The 23,720-nt window shown below is 35.2% G+C and overlaps 1 protein-coding gene across 2 annotated transcripts in view; it reads right to left on the bottom strand.

Moving 5' to 3' along the window:
- The window catches only part of LOC109067967 (enhancer of filamentation 1-like), a 30,375-nt gene extending 27,660 nt beyond the window's left edge, over nucleotides 1–2,715 (bottom strand). Inside the window, exon 1 of one of the 2 annotated variants that reach the window (XM_042745913.1) lies at nucleotides 2,681–2,715. Coding sequence is in view for 1 of the 2 variants with exons in the window: in XM_042745912.1 (XP_042601846.1) it covers nucleotides 962–973 (12 nt within the window). In the remaining variant the exon portion in view is untranslated. Of the gene's footprint in view, nucleotides 1–961; nucleotides 1,187–2,680 lie in introns of those variants that run through there. The other variant, XM_042745912.1, reaches the window with a different exon arrangement.
- Between the last annotated feature and the right edge of the window lie 21,005 nt (nucleotides 2,716–23,720).

Raw genomic sequence — 23,720 nt, 5'->3', positions numbered from 1 at the left:
TAGTACTGGATGTTAAGAACAATCAAATAAGCACAGGTATAAAGATATAGAGTTCATTAATGAGTCTATTCATCATTTTTGAATGATGTCTATGAAACCACTCTCAGAAAACAGTCCCAGTGTAAAGGGCAATCTATGCACAAATCAAACATGGACATGCACATAAAATCCTGGAGTGGTTTTATTTTCTGTCCCCACCAGAAACACTCAGTATAACAGCAGCCCTGTTACTCTGAACAAAATGCATGCTGTTTGCTTTAAAACAACACATTGCACAATCGCAGTGAGGCTCAAATTGGAAAAGGGGCTGGAGCCTGGGCTAATGAATGGCCCCATATATCCTCAAGTGGCTCTGAGTAACGTGAGTTGAAAATGCAGAGTGTAAATCACATCATTTATTACAAGTCTTGCTACAATAGAGCTCAAAGAGAGCTTTTGTGTCATGGTTGTAATAAATGATGTGATTTGCACTTCGCTTTTGGATCATACCAGCCATGCAATAAATTAATGGTTGGTTACGCACACAAATTACTGCTGTTCAGAGCTGGTTGTCAAGTTAAGGAGTACTTAACTAGAGAAATAGCATTGGTTCTAAAAGGGAAGGATGCTTCAGCACATCCTCCATTGAATTTACATAATTTGCCCCTGTATAATAAACATTCACACAACAATGGCACATATAAATAAAGGTAGTATAATGCACAATGTATAATTTATACCTCTTTCTATATTGTCTGTCTGTCTATCTATCTATCTATCTATCTATCTATCTATCTATCTATCTATCTATCTATCTATCTATCTATCACAGTTAAAGAACAGCTGCACTTTCATTTAAAAAAGTCATAGAAATCCCTTCTAAGTTTGATGAACATGTAAATTCTACACGGTTTACTCTAGTAAACAGATGAGTTCAAACGTAGTTTACGGAAATAGCGCGCATGAATGGAGAGTCACTTACTTTGTACTTCATTTTTACGCGTCCTCCGCTCTTTAGTAACTCCAGTAAGAAACAAAATCCGTGTTCAAGGTCAGAAGAAACTCTTCTTTGAGCGTTTAAACGAGACTAGACGCCTATCTGGCCCATTTTCACTGTGTATCGCAGGAACGGAGTGATAACGGTAAATGCGCTACGGGCTTGAGGGTCTGTAAATTAATCTGAGCGCGAGCGGGAGGAGCGCGCACTACTCTGCTAACCTGCGCGAGCTCATTTGCATAGCGCGCACTCATTGGTCAGCGGTTGCGAGGACGCTCCACTCGTGGATTGTGATGTCACCGCAGTCAGCGGACCAGACGCTGCGGAATTCAAAGAGTGAAAACTTTTTATAAGCCATAAAAGGCGGCTTCGACATTTCCTAGGAAATAACACAGCGCAGTTAATCACAGATTATAGTATGAGCTCACTGTCCTAGATATTAAGGAAGGGGTATATTAAATGATAACTAGACACGCGTACACTTTGACCGAAACGCATATTGGCTTTTGTTTTTCAGTTTGTAAACAACTTTGATAAACTCTTCTGTACACCACCTGGTAAATGACTTTACTCCAGACCCCTAGAATCAAGGTATCCATACGTTTTATATACATGATTTACGTTTTATATACAATTGAAGATTGTTAAAAATAGATTCATGAAATAGGCCTATATCAGAGATGAACAAGATACCAAGAAAAGCAGGCTATATGGTCGATTATTTTTTATTTTTAGTTCTTTTTTATATAAATGTATGCATTTTTTAATCATAAACTTTTTTAAACGTTTCATTTCCTATTATTTCCAGGTTTTCATGACTGTAGGAGTACTGTTGATTGATTTGATTTGGATTATAGATGGTATTCATAAAAAAAAAAAAAATGCTTGATCTGAAGTCATGGATACAAGTTTATTGCCTGGGGATTTTGATCAAGATCTTTTAGCCCTTGATGTCAAACAGCTTTAATTGGTCTATTTGTCAAACTTTAAGTCATCCCTTTTTCTGCATCACTGTAGGCAGGCATTACATGAGTGGTGACTGTACCAACCATGACCACAGGCACTAGAATAATGAGACTAGTCTTACATAAGCTCCAAGATGATGATTTAAATGTGGATGTGGCTGGGACCGATGCGAGAAGGATTTTGGTTTATTTCTTCCAGTCATTCTTGAATTTAAACACAATCCTAAATACTAACATGGTTCCAGTTAACCTTTTATTTCCTGGATTGTTTAAATACTCACTAAAGAACGTTTTGTTTTTGCTGCTTTTTAATTTGTCATGTCATTTAAGAGACAAAAAAAAAAACTATGAACTACATTCATATTGTGGTTTCCTGTTGTGAAATTCGCATTGAGGTTGATCATAAGCCATGAACAGTGTAGCTTGTTTGCTTGCTCATTTGTCAGAAGATAAGTCACCAGTATATATTTCAAACATCTAATATAAGATGTAAATATATTTAAGGTCTCACTGTACATGTTTCATATCAATCTTAAATTTAAAACAAAGTTTGCTATCTGTAATAATTAAAACAACTAGGAGATGTCTGAGTTCAGATTCCTTAAATGAAATGTGCTGTTTTTGGTTTATGTGCATCTGAAATCAAATGTATGAAAGATGCTCTGCTTCCAGAAAGATTCACTACAGACCTCACACAACCTTATACACAAAACAGGTATAAAAGAAGTAATGTACTCACCAGTAGGCTGAGTGTCAGTGTGTTTAAGAGAGCTCTTGACAGTAAAGAAAAGATGATAGCAAAGGAGAGGAAACGCCCTGGATGGCCTGATCTAGCAGTAGGCCGGGGTGTGACTGCCTGTTTATGTGAGTTTGAGCTTGCAGTGTATGCATGCACATGCTTTGAAGCAGTGCAGTTATGATTACTGGCTTAAAAAACATGCAGAACATAAGGGCCTGTCAGTTTATGCAGAACGTTGAATACTTCACTGAAGCTTTACTACAAATGCACAACCAATTTCTCTTTTATTCCACTTTCAATTTCAGTTAATTTACTGAAAGCTTGTGAACACATCAGGTACTGTCATATGGCCTCATGTTGCATGTTCATTTGGGCAAGTTGCATCCAGTTTGGAAATAAAAAAGTAGTTTTGCATGGAAAACAATCTAATTTAGTTTGAACATGAGTTGAACATGAGATATTAAAATAGCAGCTAGCATTATTTTCAGTTTAAGCTGCATTGCATTTAGAGAATTTTGCATTGCATTTTGAGTGTACTGTAGATATTTGGTAAGCGTAGCAGTATAGGGTGACTATACATCTTTTCTTCCTGGACTTGTCTTGGCCAGGATTTCTTAGTTGCCTAAAATGTCTGGAATTTGGCTTAATTTTCCTATTGTTTTCTTACTTCCTGAAGTAAAGCTGAAAAGTAGTTTGAAGCATTCAGGCATTGTGCAAAATTGATCAGCTGTGACGTGTGAGAAGGTGAGATCTTAGAAAGCATGTCAACACAGGAAAACGAAGCCAAAGCGCGACTAGTACATGTCCAGGGAAAAAAGGACGTATGGTCACCCTAGTAATATAGGTCACCCAGTAATGTTTAGTTGGTAAGCATAGCCTTGTTAGCCCCTGCTGGTAGATTATTACATTATGGAAATATACAATAGTTATTGCACATTTTGACAAATGTAGTTGATTATCTGGGTATTCCATGCACGCCGAACATTAGCATATGCATACATACTACATGTATATTCTGCCAGAATAGTAGCATGCTATTCCAAGCACAGCCCTCCTGTTTGCCTGCCTCTCCCATTTCTACAGGTCTCATGAGTAGTTCCTGCAGACTCAGAGCCCCGCTCTTTGTTCCAGGACCACAATCATATTATCTGCAATCATACATCTCAAAACAATCATTTGTCATACATTAGTGGCAGCTGGGTTAGAAGGAGCTTTCTGAGACATGCAGTGTTTTTGTGCACCTGTTTCCTTCACAAACATCCTTTAAATGACTTCCTCATTTTTCTCACTATAACAAGGCTGAGCTAGAACGCCACAGAGATTTTTTCTTTAATTATTTTAGGAATCATTTGGTTAATTAGTGTTATATGTAAGCACTGTAACTACATTATAACTATATCCAAAGTATTCAACTTATATAACTATTTATAATTAACTATATATATAACTATATAACTATAAACTTTAGTTAATAACAGTTTGAAAATAATACACTGTATTAAATATCGAAGTGAAATTTAGGGTTAAAAAAAAGGTTGCCAGAGCTTTACCATAAAAATATGGTAGAAAAAATTTAAGTTTTTGTCAAGTATTTAAGTTAAAGTAACAGTAAAAAAATATATATTTTATTAACTGAAGTTGTGTTAATATACCAAATAATACCACTTGACCATACATTGACCATCGCATTAGAAACTGTACATAGTATTTCACTGTAAAACTGCATGAAATGTCACATTACAGTTTTTCAACTCACAGTTAACCATTTTAACAGTCTTTTATTATTAAAATTACAATTATTTTGTAAAGTTTATAGAAAGCCTTGGAACACATTGTGTTATAGTGGAAGTTGCATTTAGGCAAATGCCACACATTTTTGTCTTATATAAACAATGTTAGTAAATATAAAACCTTAATTGTGACACGTCGCTGTTAAAACTGTAATTTGCATGTTTTGATGGGAACTTTAATTCTTCTTTTGATGGGAACTTTAACTTCTCCCTTGGTTGTTAGAAAATGTACCAGATGAGATCAACACTCTTTTTCTAGGGTTGTATAACAAAAGTCATTAGTTTGCAGTTTCAGTCAAGATATGAAATAACAGGAAAAGAAAGTTATATGTTTTTGCAAACTCTGAGCTGCACGATGTTCTATAACAGCTATTGCCATAATATTGGTTTCAAAGGGCGAGAGATTTGTGGTTGTTCTGTACTAATGGCGGGTGATGCTTGAACTATTTTTGTGATTAACAGCTGGGCTCGACAATAAAAACTCACAATACACATGGTTTGGTATAATGGGATCATTCTGTTTGACTCTAGAGGCACCACCATGTGAGTAACAAATGTATCCTCTACCATGAGGAGTCTGTCAGTGAACTGCACTTGGTCTTGTGAGATGAACCGAGAGAGAAATTTGTGTTAAGGGAGTTTTTGGGCTGATTCTCGTGATCTGAGAAAACAATCACAAAACAACTTGGTGCACTTTAATGTAAAAGCATGGCCTTCTGTGTTGTGTGTGCGTGTGTGTGTGTGTGTGTGTGTGTGTGTGTGTGTGTGTGTGTGTGTGTGTGTGTGTGTGTGTGTGTGTGTGTGTGTGTGTGTTTGTGTGTGTGTGTTAATATTTTAGATAGGAAGTTTGGACGAAATGTAGAAGTATTTCATGCAGACCAGCTGGTGAACTATAGCTTTAGGAAAGAAGAGCCACAAAAGAGAGCTCTTCAGTATCTCATTGGTTTCTCTTTGATAAAATCTACTGTATCATTTTGATACACAAATTTCTAAGGCCTCTATATGATCAAAACTTTACTCAAAAACCTGTTGTACTCAATCTACTCCATGCCTTCTTTCGTCAGATTGTTAGTTTAACAATCTGACTTTTTTTTTTTTCTTTTTTTTTTTAGAAAAATCATGTTAAAATGTAGGTATCACATACTGTATGATTGATCAGGATTTTGAGGAATATGAGCCATAAAAGCCTGATATATCAAATATGATAGTCAACAAAAGCATGTATGCACATACTTTATTTTATTTTATTTTATTTGATCTAAAGGTGATAAAAACTCTATTTATTGTTATGATTTAGTTTGTCATGTTTTAATTGGAATTTTAATTGGGGACATTTTCATCAGGGGTAAATCTAGGCTAACTGCTTTGTTCAAGGGCACAATGATGATTTAACTTGGTTCTCAGTAACTTTTCTACTTGAGATTGAACCTGAAGGTATTGTGTTAGTATCCCAGGTCCTTCAGGATACTTTGAAGGTTCCGCCCATTTAATCCATCAACACCAGTAATCAGCAGAGCTTCCTGTGGCATCAGCAAAGTCTTGACAGCCCCTCTCATTCTCTCTCTGTATGTCTCTCCAGGTCCTTTATAATCACACTGACCTTTGGTGACCCTGTAGCTGTGGAGCATTGTGTCAGAATCCAGGGCATGTGAAGGCCAAGGGAATGAAATAAAGAGCTACGAAACCTTTGCTGTTCAGAGATGGAGGTGCTTTTCTTAAGAGTTATCACTTCTGCATAAAAAAACAGGGTAAAACCCTTTTTAGACCCACTAAAAAATCAGCATGTCGTCTTTGAAGATCATACCTTTAGATAATATGGACATGTATGGGACACCCTGCAGTGCGTAAAACGTCACTTGTTTCCTTGGATTTTACGGATGAATAGGTCATTTGCTTCTCTTATGCGATTAGATTTCTGATCAAACTATTTATGTATTTATTATACACAGAATTGACAGCTATTATAACTGTACAGACTTTAGGTTATATTTTATATGAATGCATAAAGGAAAGAAAATGTTTTTTAAATACAGCAAACAATTACACCATTTCACCCATTTTAATCTTCTTTAAGCTTTTTATGCAGTTCCTTGAGTGTGATAAATGAATCATAATGGTACCAATAATAATGTTTGTTTCTTTCCCCCTGAGGTCGGTCTGTCTGTATATTTAATAATTAATATTTTATTATATTTAATATTTAATTAAATTTTTTATTATTATTTTTTTTTATTTTGGTAACAACATTCTGTGCAGTTCCTTGAGTGTGATAAATGCATTATAAAAAGTGCCTATATTATATACAGTTAATTTGTTTGTTTTTTAATTAAAAAAATATAATTTAATTAATTATAATTTGTTTTTATTTAATTACATTTTTTTTTTGGTCAAAAACAATAATAATTTTTGTGCAGATAGTTGAGTGTGATAAATGCATTATAAAAATTGTCAATATTACATGTAGCCACCTAACCAGGTACTAAATTTAATGTTTATGTGTTTAACATGTAGAACATACCTGTTTAGAACAGCTGGATAATCTAGTTAAAAGGTCTGGTGTGAAAACAAATCAATTAGTTTCTCTTTATGTAGTGTTATCTCTTTATGTAGTGTTATTTTGTTATTAAAGGTGATGGACTTGCCCAGAAGTAGTCTTCAAAACCTTAACATAAATCTCCTTCTCTCTTTTGAATGATGGTTTTTGTCATGTGAAAGTCTGCGTGATTCTGAATAGTTATAGTCGAAAGGATGAAAATGGTCATTGATGGGCTTTGACATCTACCTGTATATCACCCACTTCCTGTGCATTTTGTGTCAAGACAAACATTTCTCACAACACAGTGAATGCCTGTTGTTGTTTGTGACTGCTGGGTTGGTTTGACCCCATTTTCTATACCTCTTAATTCATAAGAAATAATTTCTACCCCTGTCTTCCTCTGAGAGCTACAACTGGATCAAATGCTGTACCAGACAGAACCTTTGAAGTCGACATGAAATGAAAATTGACCTTGTTTATTTTCTTTTATTAATGTAACAACTTGAATTTTCAGCTTATGTCACTTTCAGCCCTTCTACACCTGCCCAGTTTTTATGATCCAATCAATCCCCAATGGATAAAATCAAAAACAGAACAATAAATGTTTGGAGAGCAAAATTAGATTCGGTTGGACACAATGCCGCACATCCCCCTCTCTGTCCCTATTTTTTTCTCTAGAAGTTTAATTGTAATGCAACGAGGACAACACTGTGTGTGTGTGTGTGTGTGTGTGTGTGTGTGTGTGTGTGTGTGTGTGTGTGTGTGTGTGTGTGTGTGTGTGTGTGTGTGTGTGTGTGATGTGAGTGATGATGTGTGGTGGGGTGTTGACAGTTCCATTTCCAGTGCGAGACACCCTACATGTCTGGAATAGTGGTTGCACACACACAGCTCTTCCCCATCTTCTTTTGCACTCTGTTCTTCAGGCTTTCTTTCATCACTACACCTCTTCTACAATGAGCACTGAGCCGATTTGATCTCTTTCTATTTGGTTCTTTTTTAAAAGCCTTGCTAGTACTTGTCACTTTGTTCCTCTCCCCATAGCAAAAACACCACGTTTGTTCAGTGCCCTGAAAACTGTCAGACTGATGCATCAACAAATCAAAAATGAATTTTGCATTCAGATACTGTAGCTTTTGTTAAGAAAAAGTTGAATATGGAGAGGCACATACTGAATTTGTGCCCACAGAACCAGAAAAATTTTCATAGAATTTCATTTTTGTCTTTTATAATGTTTTATTTCACATGTTTATCTCTTAATAATTTTGGTAATTTATTATGATTTCAAAGTATTTTCAACACATTTTGCCATTTAAATAATGTAGAATTCTGCAGATTTCCCATTTTCTGCAGAAAACATTGAAAAGAGTCTTCAGATTCCACCTGGATACAGATGTAGATGTCATTCTGGTATTTATTTTAAAATGTCTTGTTTATGGTTTGTTTGTTTTTTCTCCCTGCAGTAAATCTATTTTATTTTATTTTATTTTATTTATGAATTTCCAATGTTGGGATCCTTCAGAAGTCTATTCAGAGAGGCAGGCATCACCCACTCAAGGTTTGTCCAACTTTTACTTATTTAACCATAATTGTCAGGGTTTTTTGGTCTTTATGAATAATATATCTATCCTGGTTCTTTCTTAATTCACTGCTTGGTTGAGTTTCTGAACATCAGCTGGTGTCACGGTTAACGTGTAAACATGAACAGTCAGTTGTTTATGTCAGAAGTTTGCGGAAGTTTTTAATGAGTCATTTTTGCAGCTCGTTTTAAAATAGATTCCTAGTGCCTATGAGGAAGTTGGGAAAGTGTACAAAGTGCAGCTATTTTATCTCAAAACATCAAAGAACATATGATTCCTCATGATTTGACCCCTTTAGTAGAAGCCAAACACAGATTTTCAGTTTTGCTCTGCATCTAGTCTGCTTTTCCCATTTGTGAGCAGAACTTGTGGACAGAGCTGAGGATTTCTGAGGGAAATGTCTAGTACAGAGATGTTAGGCCTGAGATGGAGAAGTGTGGTTTTGGTCTGGTTATTCATGGAGAGGTTCTGGTTGTGGTGTACTTTGGGTATGGTGTACTTTGTGGCATTTTAAAGAAAGACAGCAATGCATTGTGGATATTTCAGTGTGTGTTAGGATGAACAACATGCATATTGTATACACTGAATTTACAGGACACTGAAAGTCCTGAACCAAACCCTACATGTAATTACATACTTCTAATGATACTGAATTTGTGCCGTATACACTATCACAAAACAGTTCCTTACCACTGAAAATGTCTTTTCTTTCATTAGGCCCCCTTATTATTTGAAGACAAACATAATGCTGTGGTGGGTTGTGCTGTGGCTTGTTCATTGACCTACTTTTGGCTCTTTGGCACCAGCTGTGTACATGGTTGAAGTTATTACCCCTTTCTGGGGTAGTGGATATTCAATATGGCCTCAACACAAAGTAAAGTCCCATCGAAAACAGCAACACAATGTGTCCCATGAAACACTCTGAAGGGCCGGAGTTGATGTTTAAAAATGAGCAAAAAGAGCTCATGACAGCTTTGAAAATCAGTTTTGAATGGCAAGTATGCAAGTTTTAATGAGATAGATCACCCAAAGATAAAAAGCTGCTGTCAGTTTACCCACCCTTAGGCCGTCCAAGATGTAGGTTACATTTCAGCTGAACATCAAAGAAGATTATTCGCTGAAACCGTGGTTCTTAGTGATTAATAAAATGCAATTCAGTGGCTACCATCACTTTGAGAGTCAAAAAAAAAAGAAGTATATCAGGGAATACCAAATTAATACCTGGGGCTCCTGACCATATACTGAGGTCTTATGAAGTGAAACGATCAGTCTGTGCAAGAAACTGAACATTATTTACTACATTATTTCCTGTAATCCATAGCCTCAGGCAAACAGTATCCAGTTTGCAAACACATTCTATTAAACATGTTCTTTTTAGTGAACTAGATGAGCCAGTTCTCTAAATTAGAAACAGTTCGTCGCTCAAGCAGCAAAGACTACTGGCCCAGGTCAAAAGGCCTGGAGTTTTTTCGTTGATTTGAGGGAGAGACACATTTTAGTTGCGTATCAGGGAGGTGAACGTCATTGTACATGCTCAGATAAGTTGAAGACCTCTCGTCTGAGTTCAGAATATTTCAGTTGTTGGGTGGGACACTGTAATGACACTCCTGCTGCCTGGAAACACACACACACACAATGCTGTATCAACACTCTGGAAACAAATAGGTGACCTCAACATTTCCACTCACTAGTGACCTCCCAGTACACACACACACACACACACACACACACACACACACAGATCAGGGCTACACTGGAATCTATGTCTTTTTCTCTCCAGTTGCTCTCAGTCCGAACTCTGGCTTGAGAAACAGACAGTACATGCTGTCTGTCTTTCTGTTTTGTAAATCTGAAGGCCATAAAATGATAACACTAAATCTATTTTGTCTCCTTTTCAAAGCACATGTTGTACGGAAAAACTATTTCCCAAAACAAATAGTTGGATTAACCACCTTACAAATGTATGTTCTTGTGACAATATGTTTGCTGTGCAAATGTTTGAAATGAGCTTTTTACCAAAATATGACTTCAAAAAAACTGAAATGTAGCACTTGAGTTATTTAGAGCTAGGGTGTTCAGTCTTTTAGATGCCACAGACTCCCAAACAGGATCATCCTCATGTGAGGGACCCCATCTTAAAATTTAAAAGGCAGCTATTATTGTATATAGCTATTATACCCAATTTATACTGTGAAAATGTATATTATAAATGTGAAAAACATTATTTGGAAAATATTCAGTTTCTGTTATGTTCCATTATTCATTATTCAGTAAAGTATCTTTAATGGACACTGTAAAAAAAATTATATGATTAACAAGTCATAGTGACTTTAGTTTTTAACTGAAGTACAGGTATAGTTAAATATGACCACCTGATCTATCACACCTGCTGATCAGTTTTCCCTCTCCAGACTGCCATCTGAAACCATCTGAGCAAACAAATCAACCCTGACCTGCGCTCCATACTTATAAAAACCTCTCAAACGCTCTCCTTCGACCCTGTTCATCAGTGGAACGGTACAATCATCCATTATTTCTCACTCATGGCAGCATGGGACTGTCTCAACAAGCATTCATTCATAGAAATCCACATTTAAAAATAAGTACAAAAACAAATCCCCAGACAAGATTCAGTCTGAAACATAACTCAGCTGTCTTAGCGTTTCCAATAGGAGAGGAGAACTATACAAAACCTTTCCGCAGATGAAAAAATCATCATCTCTGGAATTCAGATCTGCCTTTGTCATCCAAATCCTGTGTTTTATTGAATGTATGTGGACAGTAGGGAAACATATTCATAGTATGTGTGCATGATTTTGGTTTGGCAGTGGAATAATTCCCCATCTGTTCCTTTTTCATTAATGCTTGTGCCATTATCACCACATTCTAGAACACTGTGCCAAAGCCAGATAATTTTATTTTTATGTCTGTTTTAACAATATGGCTGCAGTGACAATAGATAGTACTGTAAGTACTGTGCTCCTACTGTCTGCATGTACGCCATATCCAATCCACGATAAAGTGACTTTTTGACTATTGTTTGGTTTCTATTGTAGTATGCATAGCTCCACCCACTTCAAATACACTTCTAATGTTTGGAATAATTTGGATTTTTTAATGTTATCGAAAGAAGTCACTTATGCTTGCCAAGGTGGCATTTATTTGATCAAAAAATACAGAAAAAAAGTAATATTTTGAAATATTATTACAATTTGAAGGAAGTAGCCATTACTTTGGTCTTCAATCACATGATTCTTCAGATCCTTCTGTTATGTTTATAGTTCTTGCTGCTCAAGAAAAAATTCTTATTATTAATAATGTAGAAAGCAGTTTTTGCTGCTTATTTTTATGGAAATAAATTATTTTTATGCTGTACTGTAACATGATTTCCACAAAAAAATAAAAAACTGTGTACCACACTGAAAATAATTAAAATCATTATTAATAAATGAGTTCCAGTAATAACTGATAATAATTAAAAACATGATTTCTGAATGAATGAAGACTGTAATGATGCCTTTAAACTCAGCTTTAATATCACAGGAATAAATTACATTATAACATATATTCAAATAGAAAACAGTTCTTTTAATTCATAAAAATATTTCACTATATTACTAGTGTGATGCTCAGTTGCTCAAGGATTCACAGCTATCTTACTAGTATGGTGACGTACCCATGCAATTCTTGCAATGCATATGTACAATTCAAGTTTAGGGAGCATAAAAACAGTACAAAGGCATCTGAAGTTGAATTCCATTATTTCTTATGCAGCTATACTTTACATGGCCGGATTTCCAGGTTAGTGGGACTGTGGCAGGAAGTCTTTGACTTTGAAGTATACTCAATTTTGTTGGAGACACTTAGTAGCAAGTACTGTAGATCTTTTATAGTGTTGTATTCTGTCAGATAAATAAAAAAGCAGTTAAATTCTTGTTTTTACATGTTGGTCAGACAGTCTCTTACGTAGGTGTTGCTTGACAGTTTAAGTTTCACTGAAGGCTAGAACTTAAGCCGTTAAAAGTCTGCCTACACGAGACAATAGTCAGTGAGGACAGACATATTAATTGACATTGGAAAGCTGTTGCACTGTAGTTAAGACATGATGTTGCTATTCAATTGATCTGTTGACGTCAGTGATGAAATGTACTACATTTCTTTTGTTTTCATTACCTTTTATATCAAATGAAATACGCAGATGGCATTTTTTAAACTTTAACTTCATAATTGAATTTTATGAATATTTAAATCAACTCAATCGAAGCAAAATGTCAAATTAAGGAAATAAAACACATTTTTGCTTCTACAAAATGACTTCACAGCTATTATTTCTTATTAGTTTACTGAGGAGTTTTCCATCAGCACAGCTCAGACAAAAGCAGAACAGACGCTTGCAAATCTGCAGTGGGATCTGAGCCACATTTACCCCACTACCCAAATACAAACTCCCAGAATGCTCTCTGCTTGCGGCTTGTTTGAGCTTCTGTGCTCCAGTGCCCCCTTCACCTGCCTGCAAGGACACCCAGTTTCCCGGTCAGTATGTAGATATATTATGCCATTTGTGTATTCCACTATAACCCTCAAACTGAAATAGCACATCTCACAGCAATAGAAGCTTGTGTCTGTATGTTGCTCGCCTGCAGCAGATGGAAATTCTCAGAGGAACACTGTGGATTTATAAAACCGCATTTCATTGTTCATTCATGTCTGCCAAGGGGGAGATACAGACGCTCATCCATATTTGGTCTCCAGGGTAAAGTTGGATTGGACGTAATGTAGTGCTTCGGCTCATCGTGAATTCCTGCTCTGTTTGTTTATAGTGTTTGCTGCTGTGTTGTCTGTTGTAGTCTGGACATCGTTTGCAAGGAAGAACAGAAAAATAGAGCTGTCTGAGAATGAAATATATTTATGTAACGCTGGAGAGTGTCTAGACAGATTAAGTGGTCATCTAAACAGGTCAGGGGTGTCAGTTAAGTCTCTGCTGTACTCACTCTAACCTCAGCTTGGGAGAAACAGTAGTTACAGTCATGACAAAATATTTACAGTTACAAAGAACACATGATTGTAAAATAAATTAGTATTGCTGGACAAATACTGTAATTTTTCGAATAAAAAAAATTATTACTAGTACTATTTTTAATATACCGTTTATTTTATATAGTATTACATTTTTAATATATTTTTTAAAGTTTTAATAAATGTTTTAGAAACTAGATATAAATATATAGAATTTGCTATTTTACAATTTACATATAATGAATAAATATAAATATATGTAGTATATATTAATATGTAAATAGAAATGTACACATATGAAATAATACAATATAATATAAACTTGTGAGTAAAAAAGGAATGGAATAATTTAAAAATCTCATAAACTTATATTTTATTCACAGTAGAATATAGATAACATATCAAATGTTGAAAGTGAGACATTTTGAAATGTCATGCCTAATATTGGCTCATTTTAGATTTCATGAGAGCTACACATTCCAAAAAAGTTGGGACAGGTAGCAATAAGAGGCCGGAAAAGTTAAATGTACATATAAGGAACAGCTGGAGGACCAATTTGCAACTTATTAGGTCAATTGGCAACATGATTGGGTATAAAAAGAGTCTCTCAGAAGTCAAGATGGGCAGAGGATCACCAATTCCCCCAATGCTGCGCCGAAAAATAGTGGAGCAATATCAGAAAGGAGTTTCTCAGAAAAAAATTGCAAAGAGTTTGAAGTTATCATCATCTACAGTGTATAATATCAATCAAAGATTCAGAGAATCTGGAACAATCTCTGTGCGTAAGGGTCAAGGAAGGAAAACCATACTGGATGCCCGTGATCTTCGGGCCCTTAGATGGCACTGCATCACATACAGGAATGCTGCTGTAATGGAAATCACAACATGGGCTCAGGAATACTTCCAGAAAACATTGTCAGTGAACACAATCCACCGTGCCATTTGCCGTTGCCGGCTAAAACTCTATAGGGCAAAAAAGAAGCCATATCTAAACATGATCCAGAAGCGCAGGCGTTTAAAATAGACTGTGGCAAAGTGGAAAACTGTTCTGTGGTCAGACAAATCAAAATTTGAAGTTCTTTTTGGAAAACTGGGACGCCATGTCATCCGGACTAAAGAGGACAAGGACAACCCAAGTTGTTATCAGCGCTCAGTTCAGAAGCCTGCATCTCTGATGGTATGGGGTTGCATGAGTGCGTGTGGCATGGGCAGCTTACACATCTGGAAAGGCACCATCAATGCTGAAAGTTATATCCAAGTTCTAGAACAACATATGCTCCCATCCAGACATTGTCTCTTTCAGGGAAGATCTTGCATTTTGCAACATGACAATGCCAGACCACATACTGCATCAATTACAACATCATGGCTGCGTAGAAGAAGGATCCGGGTACTGAAATGGCCAGCCTGCAGTCCAGATCTTTCACCCATAGAAAACATTTGGCGCATCATAAAGAGGAAGATGCGACAAAGTAGACCTAAGACAGTTGAGCAACTAGAAACCTGTATTAGACAATTTATTTTTTATTTAATTTTTAATTAATAAATTTTTTTTAATTTACTTATATACATGTATTGTAAGTATGTGAATATTTATAAAATAACGTTTATTACATTTATGTAAATTGTAAATAGAAATAAAATCATGTAATTTATAAAACCTGCTTAAATGTCCATGTATTATATAAGAAACCTGAGCACTCAAAAAAGACAGTAATCATAAAAGTACATTAGCATAAAAACACACACAAAAAAAGATTAGTTGTATGCCGTATTGTGTTTATACTGGGTTTGTGCAGTTTTGCTTGTATGTGCTTTTATGATTGCGGCCTCTTGTGATGCCCAGAATTAGGTCACTCACAGATGGATATATCTGCACCTGGAGTCTTTGAACAAAGCAAGTCTGCCTTTTGAAATATATAATGGGAGAAAATGTCTGAATCACACTGAATTCCCCATGTAACACACTAACAGCTAAGATTTAGAAAGACAGAGCAGAACTAATTCCTTTGTTATGCAGGACATGCTGATTATCACACACACAAACCCAGCAATGCATCCATTAATGCACAGACATGACAAGATTCTCACCACCAGTGAAAGTAGCTATTCTCGTTCCTCTGCCAAATCTGCTAACACTATTGACAAAGACAATTGCTATTTTGATGTAGCAGGCATACACAAATTGAACACTCACGGTGGATCTTGTATTTTCTTCATTCACTTTCCTGTAGCATAAGTATGGCCCAGTCACTATGAAATCTCTTTCAGAACTGTTTCAGGACCAGTGATGTAATCACTAATATTTATAACAGTGGGACAGCGGTGATTCATTGTGCAGGTGTTTACGCATCAGATGAAGTCAGTCCCAAAACAAAGTGCTACAATATTGTCCTTAGATATAGAGCCAAATGTCTTTTATTAATAAACTAGCAGCCAGGAAAAATATAGTTAATCTTGACATTCTGATTTCAATTTCTAAATGATCTTGACTGGCTCAATTCCATCCTGTAATGAATTTTGCATTAGCTATATGGTTAATAAAACTCTCAAAGGAACAGATTATTAAAAAGACTGGTTAGGTTTAACTAACTCTAATTAACTTTTTATACTATACTTTTATTATGCAAGGATGGATTAAATTGATCAAAAGTGACAGTAAATTGTTTTAAATAAATGCTACTCTTTCTCTAATAATCCTGAAAAACATGCCTAAAGGTCTGAGTAAATCAGCATATTAGAATGATTTCTGAAGGATCATGTGGCACTGAAGACTGGAATAATGATGCTGAAAATTCAGCCTTGCATCACAGGAGTAAATTACATTTTAAAATGTATTAACATAGAAAACAGTTATTATTAATTTGAATAATATCTCACAATACAAATATTTTTACTGTATTTTTGATCAAATAAATGCAGCCATGATGAACATAAGAAACTTATTACAAAAACATTCAAAATATATTTACAACTCCAATCTTTTGTATGGCCATATTTGTTGATTAATAGAATGTAGAGGCTGTTGTTTAGTTCTCAACTCCATTATGTTATGAATTTAAATTGACAGACACATGAGGAAACAACAGGAACAAAAGAAGTTGCTTTGCTTCCTCTATTACATAGGAAGCAGCATGCAGAGATCATTTCAGACTATTTTCTGTGTGTGTGTGTGTGTGTGTGTGTGTGTTTATAACCCAATAGACTGCTTTTGAGATATTCCTCCAGGCCTATAGAGGATTAAGCATAGACAAAACATATGTGTAAAGCTGCCTTAATGTCTGGATCTGCACCCCTCATCGAACAGATCAAAAAAAGTAAGAAACCAAGGAACTGTCTGTGAGGAACGTGAAATCTGGGTCAGACTGGCCATGTTGACTTCGCCCCTCGCTGTGAGTTCGATCAGTTCTGCGGTTTCCCTGGTGACGGACACTCTCCGGTCTTTCAGCTTGTTCCGTCTGGCAGACAAACTCGCTTTGAATTGAATCCCTTTTCTCTAAGAAAACAGCCGAGATTTGCTCAAGACCAATCGCCACCTATCAGACGTCACAAATGATTTCCTATTTTATGAACAGTGTGTTTCCACACTTTGTCCCGCTTAGTTTAGTTCAACAGGACACGTCACATTGCCAAACCTCAGGACCTTGAATTGGGAATATTTTACTCTCCCCAAACCATGGGAATAATCCATATATAGTTGATGGCTGTTTGTCAGACATATTTTGTGTTGTGGGGAAAATACAGAACTCCTCAGGAATTTCACAATGAGTTTTAACTTCCAGGGAAAACGTGCATTGCGTGCCTCGTATAAGGGACTGGATCACGGACAAAACATCACAAGTACCACATAATGTAATCTGTTTTTTTCTTAATAAAAGCTAGACATATCTGTTTAAAAATGGCATGTTGTCTGGGAATCAGATCTATGATCTTGTTATTGCTTTATTCAACCAGTTGAGATGAGTGTTGTTAAAAACTGGGTACAAAAACTTTTATCTAATGTTCTGTCTGCCTTATCAAGAGTTATTTTGTCAACACATTTAAGTTGCTTGGTAAAACATGTATAGTATAATCATGTGGAATGATGTAAGATGATCTGGCTTCCAAAAAAATATGGAAAGTGGTTGTAATCTGACCTTGAAAATCAATAGTCTGCAAGAGGATTGATTTTTATCATGTGAGGTTAGATTTTGGATCAGAAAAAAAGAGTGAGGATGCATTAAATTGATCAAAAGTGGCCTTTTATAAAATAAATTGTTTTCAACATTGACAATAATAAGATATGTTTCTTGAACAGCAAATTAGCATATTAGAATGATTTCTGAAGGATCATGTGACACTGAAGACTGGAGTAATGATGCTGAAAATTCAGCCTTGCATCACAGGAATAAATCATATTTTAAAATATATAATACAATATTTGATCAAATAAATACAGAGACTTCTTTCAGAAACATTACCAACCTCAAACTTTTTGCATGGTGCTCTAGGTGGTTGCTAGGAGTTGCTTGGTTGTTTCTAGGGTGTTGTGGGTGGTTGCTAGGTGAAAACTTGCAAACTGAGTAAACTAATCGTTCAGTTAAAGATTAGTGAATGGAAAACTGAAAACTGCTGAATTTAATCCTTGAAATGACCTAAACGCAACATGACACCACAGGTGTAGCCTATCCTTTATCTGAGCTGAGTTGTATTTTCTGACTCCTGCCTTTTGTTAATCGTAAACACAGAAGAATAGAATGACTTTTTAGCTAGCATTTATTGCATAATATCTGAAAACAGATATTGTTTTGTTTTCAGCTTTGGGTTTATTTAAAAAAAAAAAAGTCTAAACAGTCAGGTTGGATGTTTTTTTTGCATTCAAGGCGAATGTTATATCATACAATGCACAATGGCATGTGAATCCACCAATTTCTGCTCAACTCTTTCCATTTAATTTATTTTTAATTTTCTGACTGTGTAGAACATTGAGATGCGAAGTTACTTGCAGAAACTGCAGCTAAAGTTTGACAGACAGCTGGAATTTCACATCCGTGTGGCAGAGTGACACTGTGTACTCCGCTTTGTTTAACTCCAAACCAAAAATATGCCTCTCTTCTGGAAACTGACAGCCGCTGACGTCTTGCCAGCAGAAAAACTCCACTTTTTTGTTGTTTTTAAAGCCCTTTAAATATGTGACCTGCATCTACACATTCACACAGGTGGTGAATCACTGAATACTTTTAAACAGCCATGTTCAGCTTTGTTTGGATAGAAAAAAGGAGGAGGAGGAAAAGGAGGGAGGAAAGTTGAAAGAGAAACAAAAACACCCTATTGTGCTTTACTTCAAGACTTCCTGCCGATAATCAAGCGTACAATGTGGCCCATGCCAGGTGCTTTTTTTCAGTCTTCCATACACCAGGAGAACTCATGCCATCTGACACAATGAAGTTTTGTCTACAAACATATAACACTGATTAGTTCAAGAAATCCCAGTTACAGGCATAAAAAACAAAGAGTGTTCGAATCTATTGAAAAAAAGGCACTTTGATGGCACTTTTCTACTTTTCTAAACTTTTCTATTTTAATTATCTTTGAAATGATAACAAATTGAATATGTGTCAGCATGTGGCAGTGCCATGGTACTTTTTTATATTTACTTTTAAGATCTAGATGAGTAAGATCTAAGATCTTCTAAGATCTAGATGAGTTTGTTTCTTCATCTGAAGAGTTTCAGAGACATTAAGCATTATGTCACTTGCTCACAATCCTCTGCAGTGAATGGGTGCCATCAGAATGAGAGTCCAAACAGCTGATTAAAAACATCACAATAATCCACAAACATGACTCCAGCTCATCCTGTAAAGCAAAAATCTATTTGACCATAATTCATTATAATGCTTCCTCAAGTGAGAAAAGTCCATCCCCAGTTGTCATCCCACATAAAAATCCACTGATATATTTGTTTAGAACAATGTTTGAGCTGTGCATATTTCTCTACCGATTCAGACAAGATGACTTTGCACTGGAGAAAGCTATTATGGATAGAGGATTCATATTTTAGCCGGAAGCAATGGTTTAAAGCATCTTGATGGGTTAGTTTCTTAAAAATATGCAGCTTTTCAGTTAACAAAACATTAATTGGTGGTCTGGAGTTAGTTATGAATCATAAGTATGAATTTGGACTCTCATTCTGACGGCACCCATTCACTGCAGAGGATCCACTGGTGAGCAAGTGATGGAATGATAAATGTCTCCAAAACTGATCAGATGAAGAAACAAACTCATCTACATCTTGGACATTTTCAATGCCTTTTTATTTTTGGGTGAACTACTCTTTTAATGTCACATTTTATTTTTCAGAAATACTTTTCATAAATAGTGGTTTCATTCTATATTATTGTTATCCACTAACAAGTTTTCATAGTTTGGTCAATGCAAGATGTGAATTCCAACTGTAAAGAAAAGATTGCTTACTGTAGTAAATATGGCATGTGAGGCCCGAGCAGCATGAGTGCGAATGCATTTTGGTCATCATGTGTAATAATGTCTATACAGGCCCAGGATATCTGCTCATGCCATTAGATCAAATGAAAACTTGATCACGTACTCACACTCTAATGCACACAAAGACCAGCCAGCCCAAAGACATATATAACATTGTCAGATCAGCTGAGATGATAGAAGCACCAGGTGTAGCTGGCCCTGAGTCCCAAAAAAATTTTATATTGGATTTTTTTTTGGTATATGTAGGCCAGAAAATATAGTTTATCTTCATGTTCCAGATGAGGGAAACATTTTAAGATCTAAAAAATAACACCACAAAAATCTGATAATATAAAACCAATTATATCTAACAACTTGAGCTAAAAAACATGACCAGACTTTAACCGCAATCCATCTGCATTACACAAATCAGTCTTGTTAAATCAGATCTCTTTCATTTCCCTCATCAAATTCCCATTCCACGTGATTTGAGTGACTTCACTGGCCGTGTGTAATCACAGCTGTAATTTTAGCTCTTTCACTTCTGTTGCTGATGTAATGAAGTATTTTCCCCATCAGCTGTGTGGTGGCACTCGTGACCTCTGCGTCCTTTTGGTGTGGCTTCCTGTGAAATCATGATTTATAGAAAATATAATTTATGTGCAGTTACACTGTAAATCATCTGACAATAGAGTCCTGACCATCAGATAATACTGTTTTTGTAATCTAATCTATCAGGATGTGGAAGGAAAACTTTTTTTCTTTCTTTTCTGGATCAGTGGCCTTAGTCTTCGCTATCTAATGCACAAGAAGATTACCACTGATAAATTCTGAGTGATATACTACCACAGTGCTTATACTATTTTTACACACCGTGTTCCATAATGAAAAGTGCTCAGCTTTACCTAGTTTAATGTGTAGAATGGAAGAATTTCTCTGACCTCTGAAAGAGGAGATAATTGTGAGGTGAAATGATAAGAATATCAATTTGTTGCATTTATACTGTGTAATTATTTTAACAAGTTAACAAAGAAAAAAATATACATAATGGCAATTATGTATTAATTATTTTTTTACTTAATTTAATTTAATTTAATTTAAAGTTAGTTTAATTTCATTTCATTTTAAAATCATTTAAAATTTAATTTTACAATTATTTAAAAATAATATATATTTTTTAATTTAATTACGTTTAAATTTAAATAAATGTAATTTATTTAAATTTTTAATAATATTTAAAATATTTTTAAACTATTATATCAAATGAAATATTAAATAAAATTCAATATTGAATTAAATTAAATATTAAATGATTTAAATATTAAATTGATGTAGCCTATCACATCTGAAAACTGTAAAACGGAAAACTGGGTCCATTTTAACTCCCTGTTGACTGCATGCACCTTGTTAAGCATCATGGCTGATTTTCAAGATTGAATCTTGGTTAAAGCTTTAACCTTTCACCTACACAGCCAGATCTTTAACCGATGTGGGATAGAAAATGTGAAAGTATAACAACATCTCAACTGTGAGTACTTGTGCAAACACATTCGGTGTGATAATGTGGTCAGCGTGTGAATGCGTTTGTCACGTTTTGTGTAGTGTGTCATCTTGCAGAGGTACAGAGGGACTTGTTTCAGTGGGTTGTTCTTAACCAGAATATTCTACAATGTGGGCTCTATCCTAGATTCGCGAGGGTTCATAAGGCCTCTGGGACTGTGGAAACAGGTGACACAAGACACCTTTGTTGCTCTAGTGTGCGTGAGGAGCCTCTCTGTGAGCTTTCCAATGAGCTCAAGGGCAGGTTTGAGTTTTGGAAAGTGAGTTTAGATCCGTATGTTATGCCGTTCTGTGAAACTCACACTGCAGTGCAGAATGCCGGGCTCCACCTTGCCCTGTACTCAACAAACACATGCACAAGAGGCCTGGATTTACTTCTAGATCACCCTGAAGGAATTGAGAGACAGGATGAGTGACACCACATCTTATTGGAAAGGTTTGTGTGATCTTGAGACGTTCAGGGAAAGTCCTGCTGGTTTGTGTCAAAATGATTTATTGCGCCGTGAAGTTCTGAATGATGATGTCGTTGCAGGTGCTACCAAAAATGCAAGTGCCAGATCTTCATTCATCAGAGATGGTGAGGAATGGAAAAGTTAAATTAACTGCCACAAATGTCCTACTATTTTCCATTTTCTTTTACTGCAGTTTATTTCCAATCAGCAACTCCCAAACGCTGCTGATGTCTTGTGAAATATGACCACCGGTTCTCCTCCGCAGTAAAGTAACAATGATATAACTTTGGATGACTAGCAGGATATAGTATATACTGCACATGCATTTGTGTGTATTTGTCAGTATATGCATGTGAGCATATGGCCTTTACAATAAGTAATGTGTACAATCCCAGACAGATAAACTAAACTACTGTCACTGGATGTTTCCTGGGTTGGAGTACTGTCTGATGTGTTTCAGGAATTTGAATTTCTGTTTCTCTACATTTGCAGCTTATGACCTGTAAGCAAAACCAGCACTAGCTTAGACTCACTGGAGCTGCTGCTTTTGTGAAAGATTTTCCACAGTTCCCTTGAGCAAAATGACCTGGAGAAGATGCCGTAGTATTAATGTGGAAATATAGCTTTACAAATATTTAGTTTTGTTTGTTTTTGGAATGAGTTTAAGCTCAAATAATGAGAAAAGAATCACCAATTACTATAGCTGCTGAACAAATGCTAATTAATCTCACACTTATTACAAAGACCACCTGATCCTGTCTAATCCGCTCATTATTGAGTGTGTGTGTGTGTGTGTGTGTGTGTGTGTGTGTGTGTGTGTGTGTGTGTGTTTGCGTGCTGTATATGTGCTTGTAGTTTGTCTAGGTCTCATATGTTTTGGATTATTATTTCTTTCATTTCAATTATCTTTTTATCAAGATCTTCTTCTTCTTCATAATAATAATAATAATAACAATGATGATTATTATTATTTAATTAATTTATCATTATTATTATTATTACAATAATAGTACAGTAACAAAAATAATATTTGATATTTAAATAATATATTTCTATTTGGAACTTATTAAGAATGCACTGTAATGGGATCTTATTGGTTATTGGCTGATATTAGTGATCTTTAATATTTCAATCTTCAATATACGGTCAATATTTTTATTTTACTTATAAAATAATGTTTGTTTGTTTAAAGTATTACAATAAATAACAATACAGTAATTAAATATAAAAAATGTTTTTGTTAAACATTATTTAAAATAATTTAAATTATTTTTAAAAAGGAAAGCACCAAATTATTGTTTATCAGCTGATATTGGTGTTTTTTAATTAGTAAAAATTTATAATTTTTTTAATTAGTACCCTCTGAAAAGAAATTGTTATAGAAATGAATTTCACTCAAAAATTGGTTAATTTCACAGTTGATTAAAAATAAACATAACACTAAATTTTGAGGTACAAAACTGAAATAGTGTGTTCTTGTAAAACATACTCCAATTATCTTTAACAAAATAAAAATTCGATATAAAAGTGTTTTTGGCTAATATTGGATACTGAATTGTGGATGCATGTTTTTTAATATATATATATATATATATATTAAAAAAATGATTAATTGTTGTTGTCAAATGATTAATCACAATTAATCGA

The sequence above is a fragment of the Cyprinus carpio genome, chromosome B19 (genome assembly GCF_018340385.1).
Source record: "Cyprinus carpio isolate SPL01 chromosome B19, ASM1834038v1, whole genome shotgun sequence".
Classification (NCBI taxonomy): Eukaryota; Metazoa; Chordata; class Actinopteri; order Cypriniformes; family Cyprinidae; genus Cyprinus; species Cyprinus carpio.
Note: the sequence above shows the minus strand (reverse complement) of the source record. Positions and strands in the feature narration are given on the sequence as shown.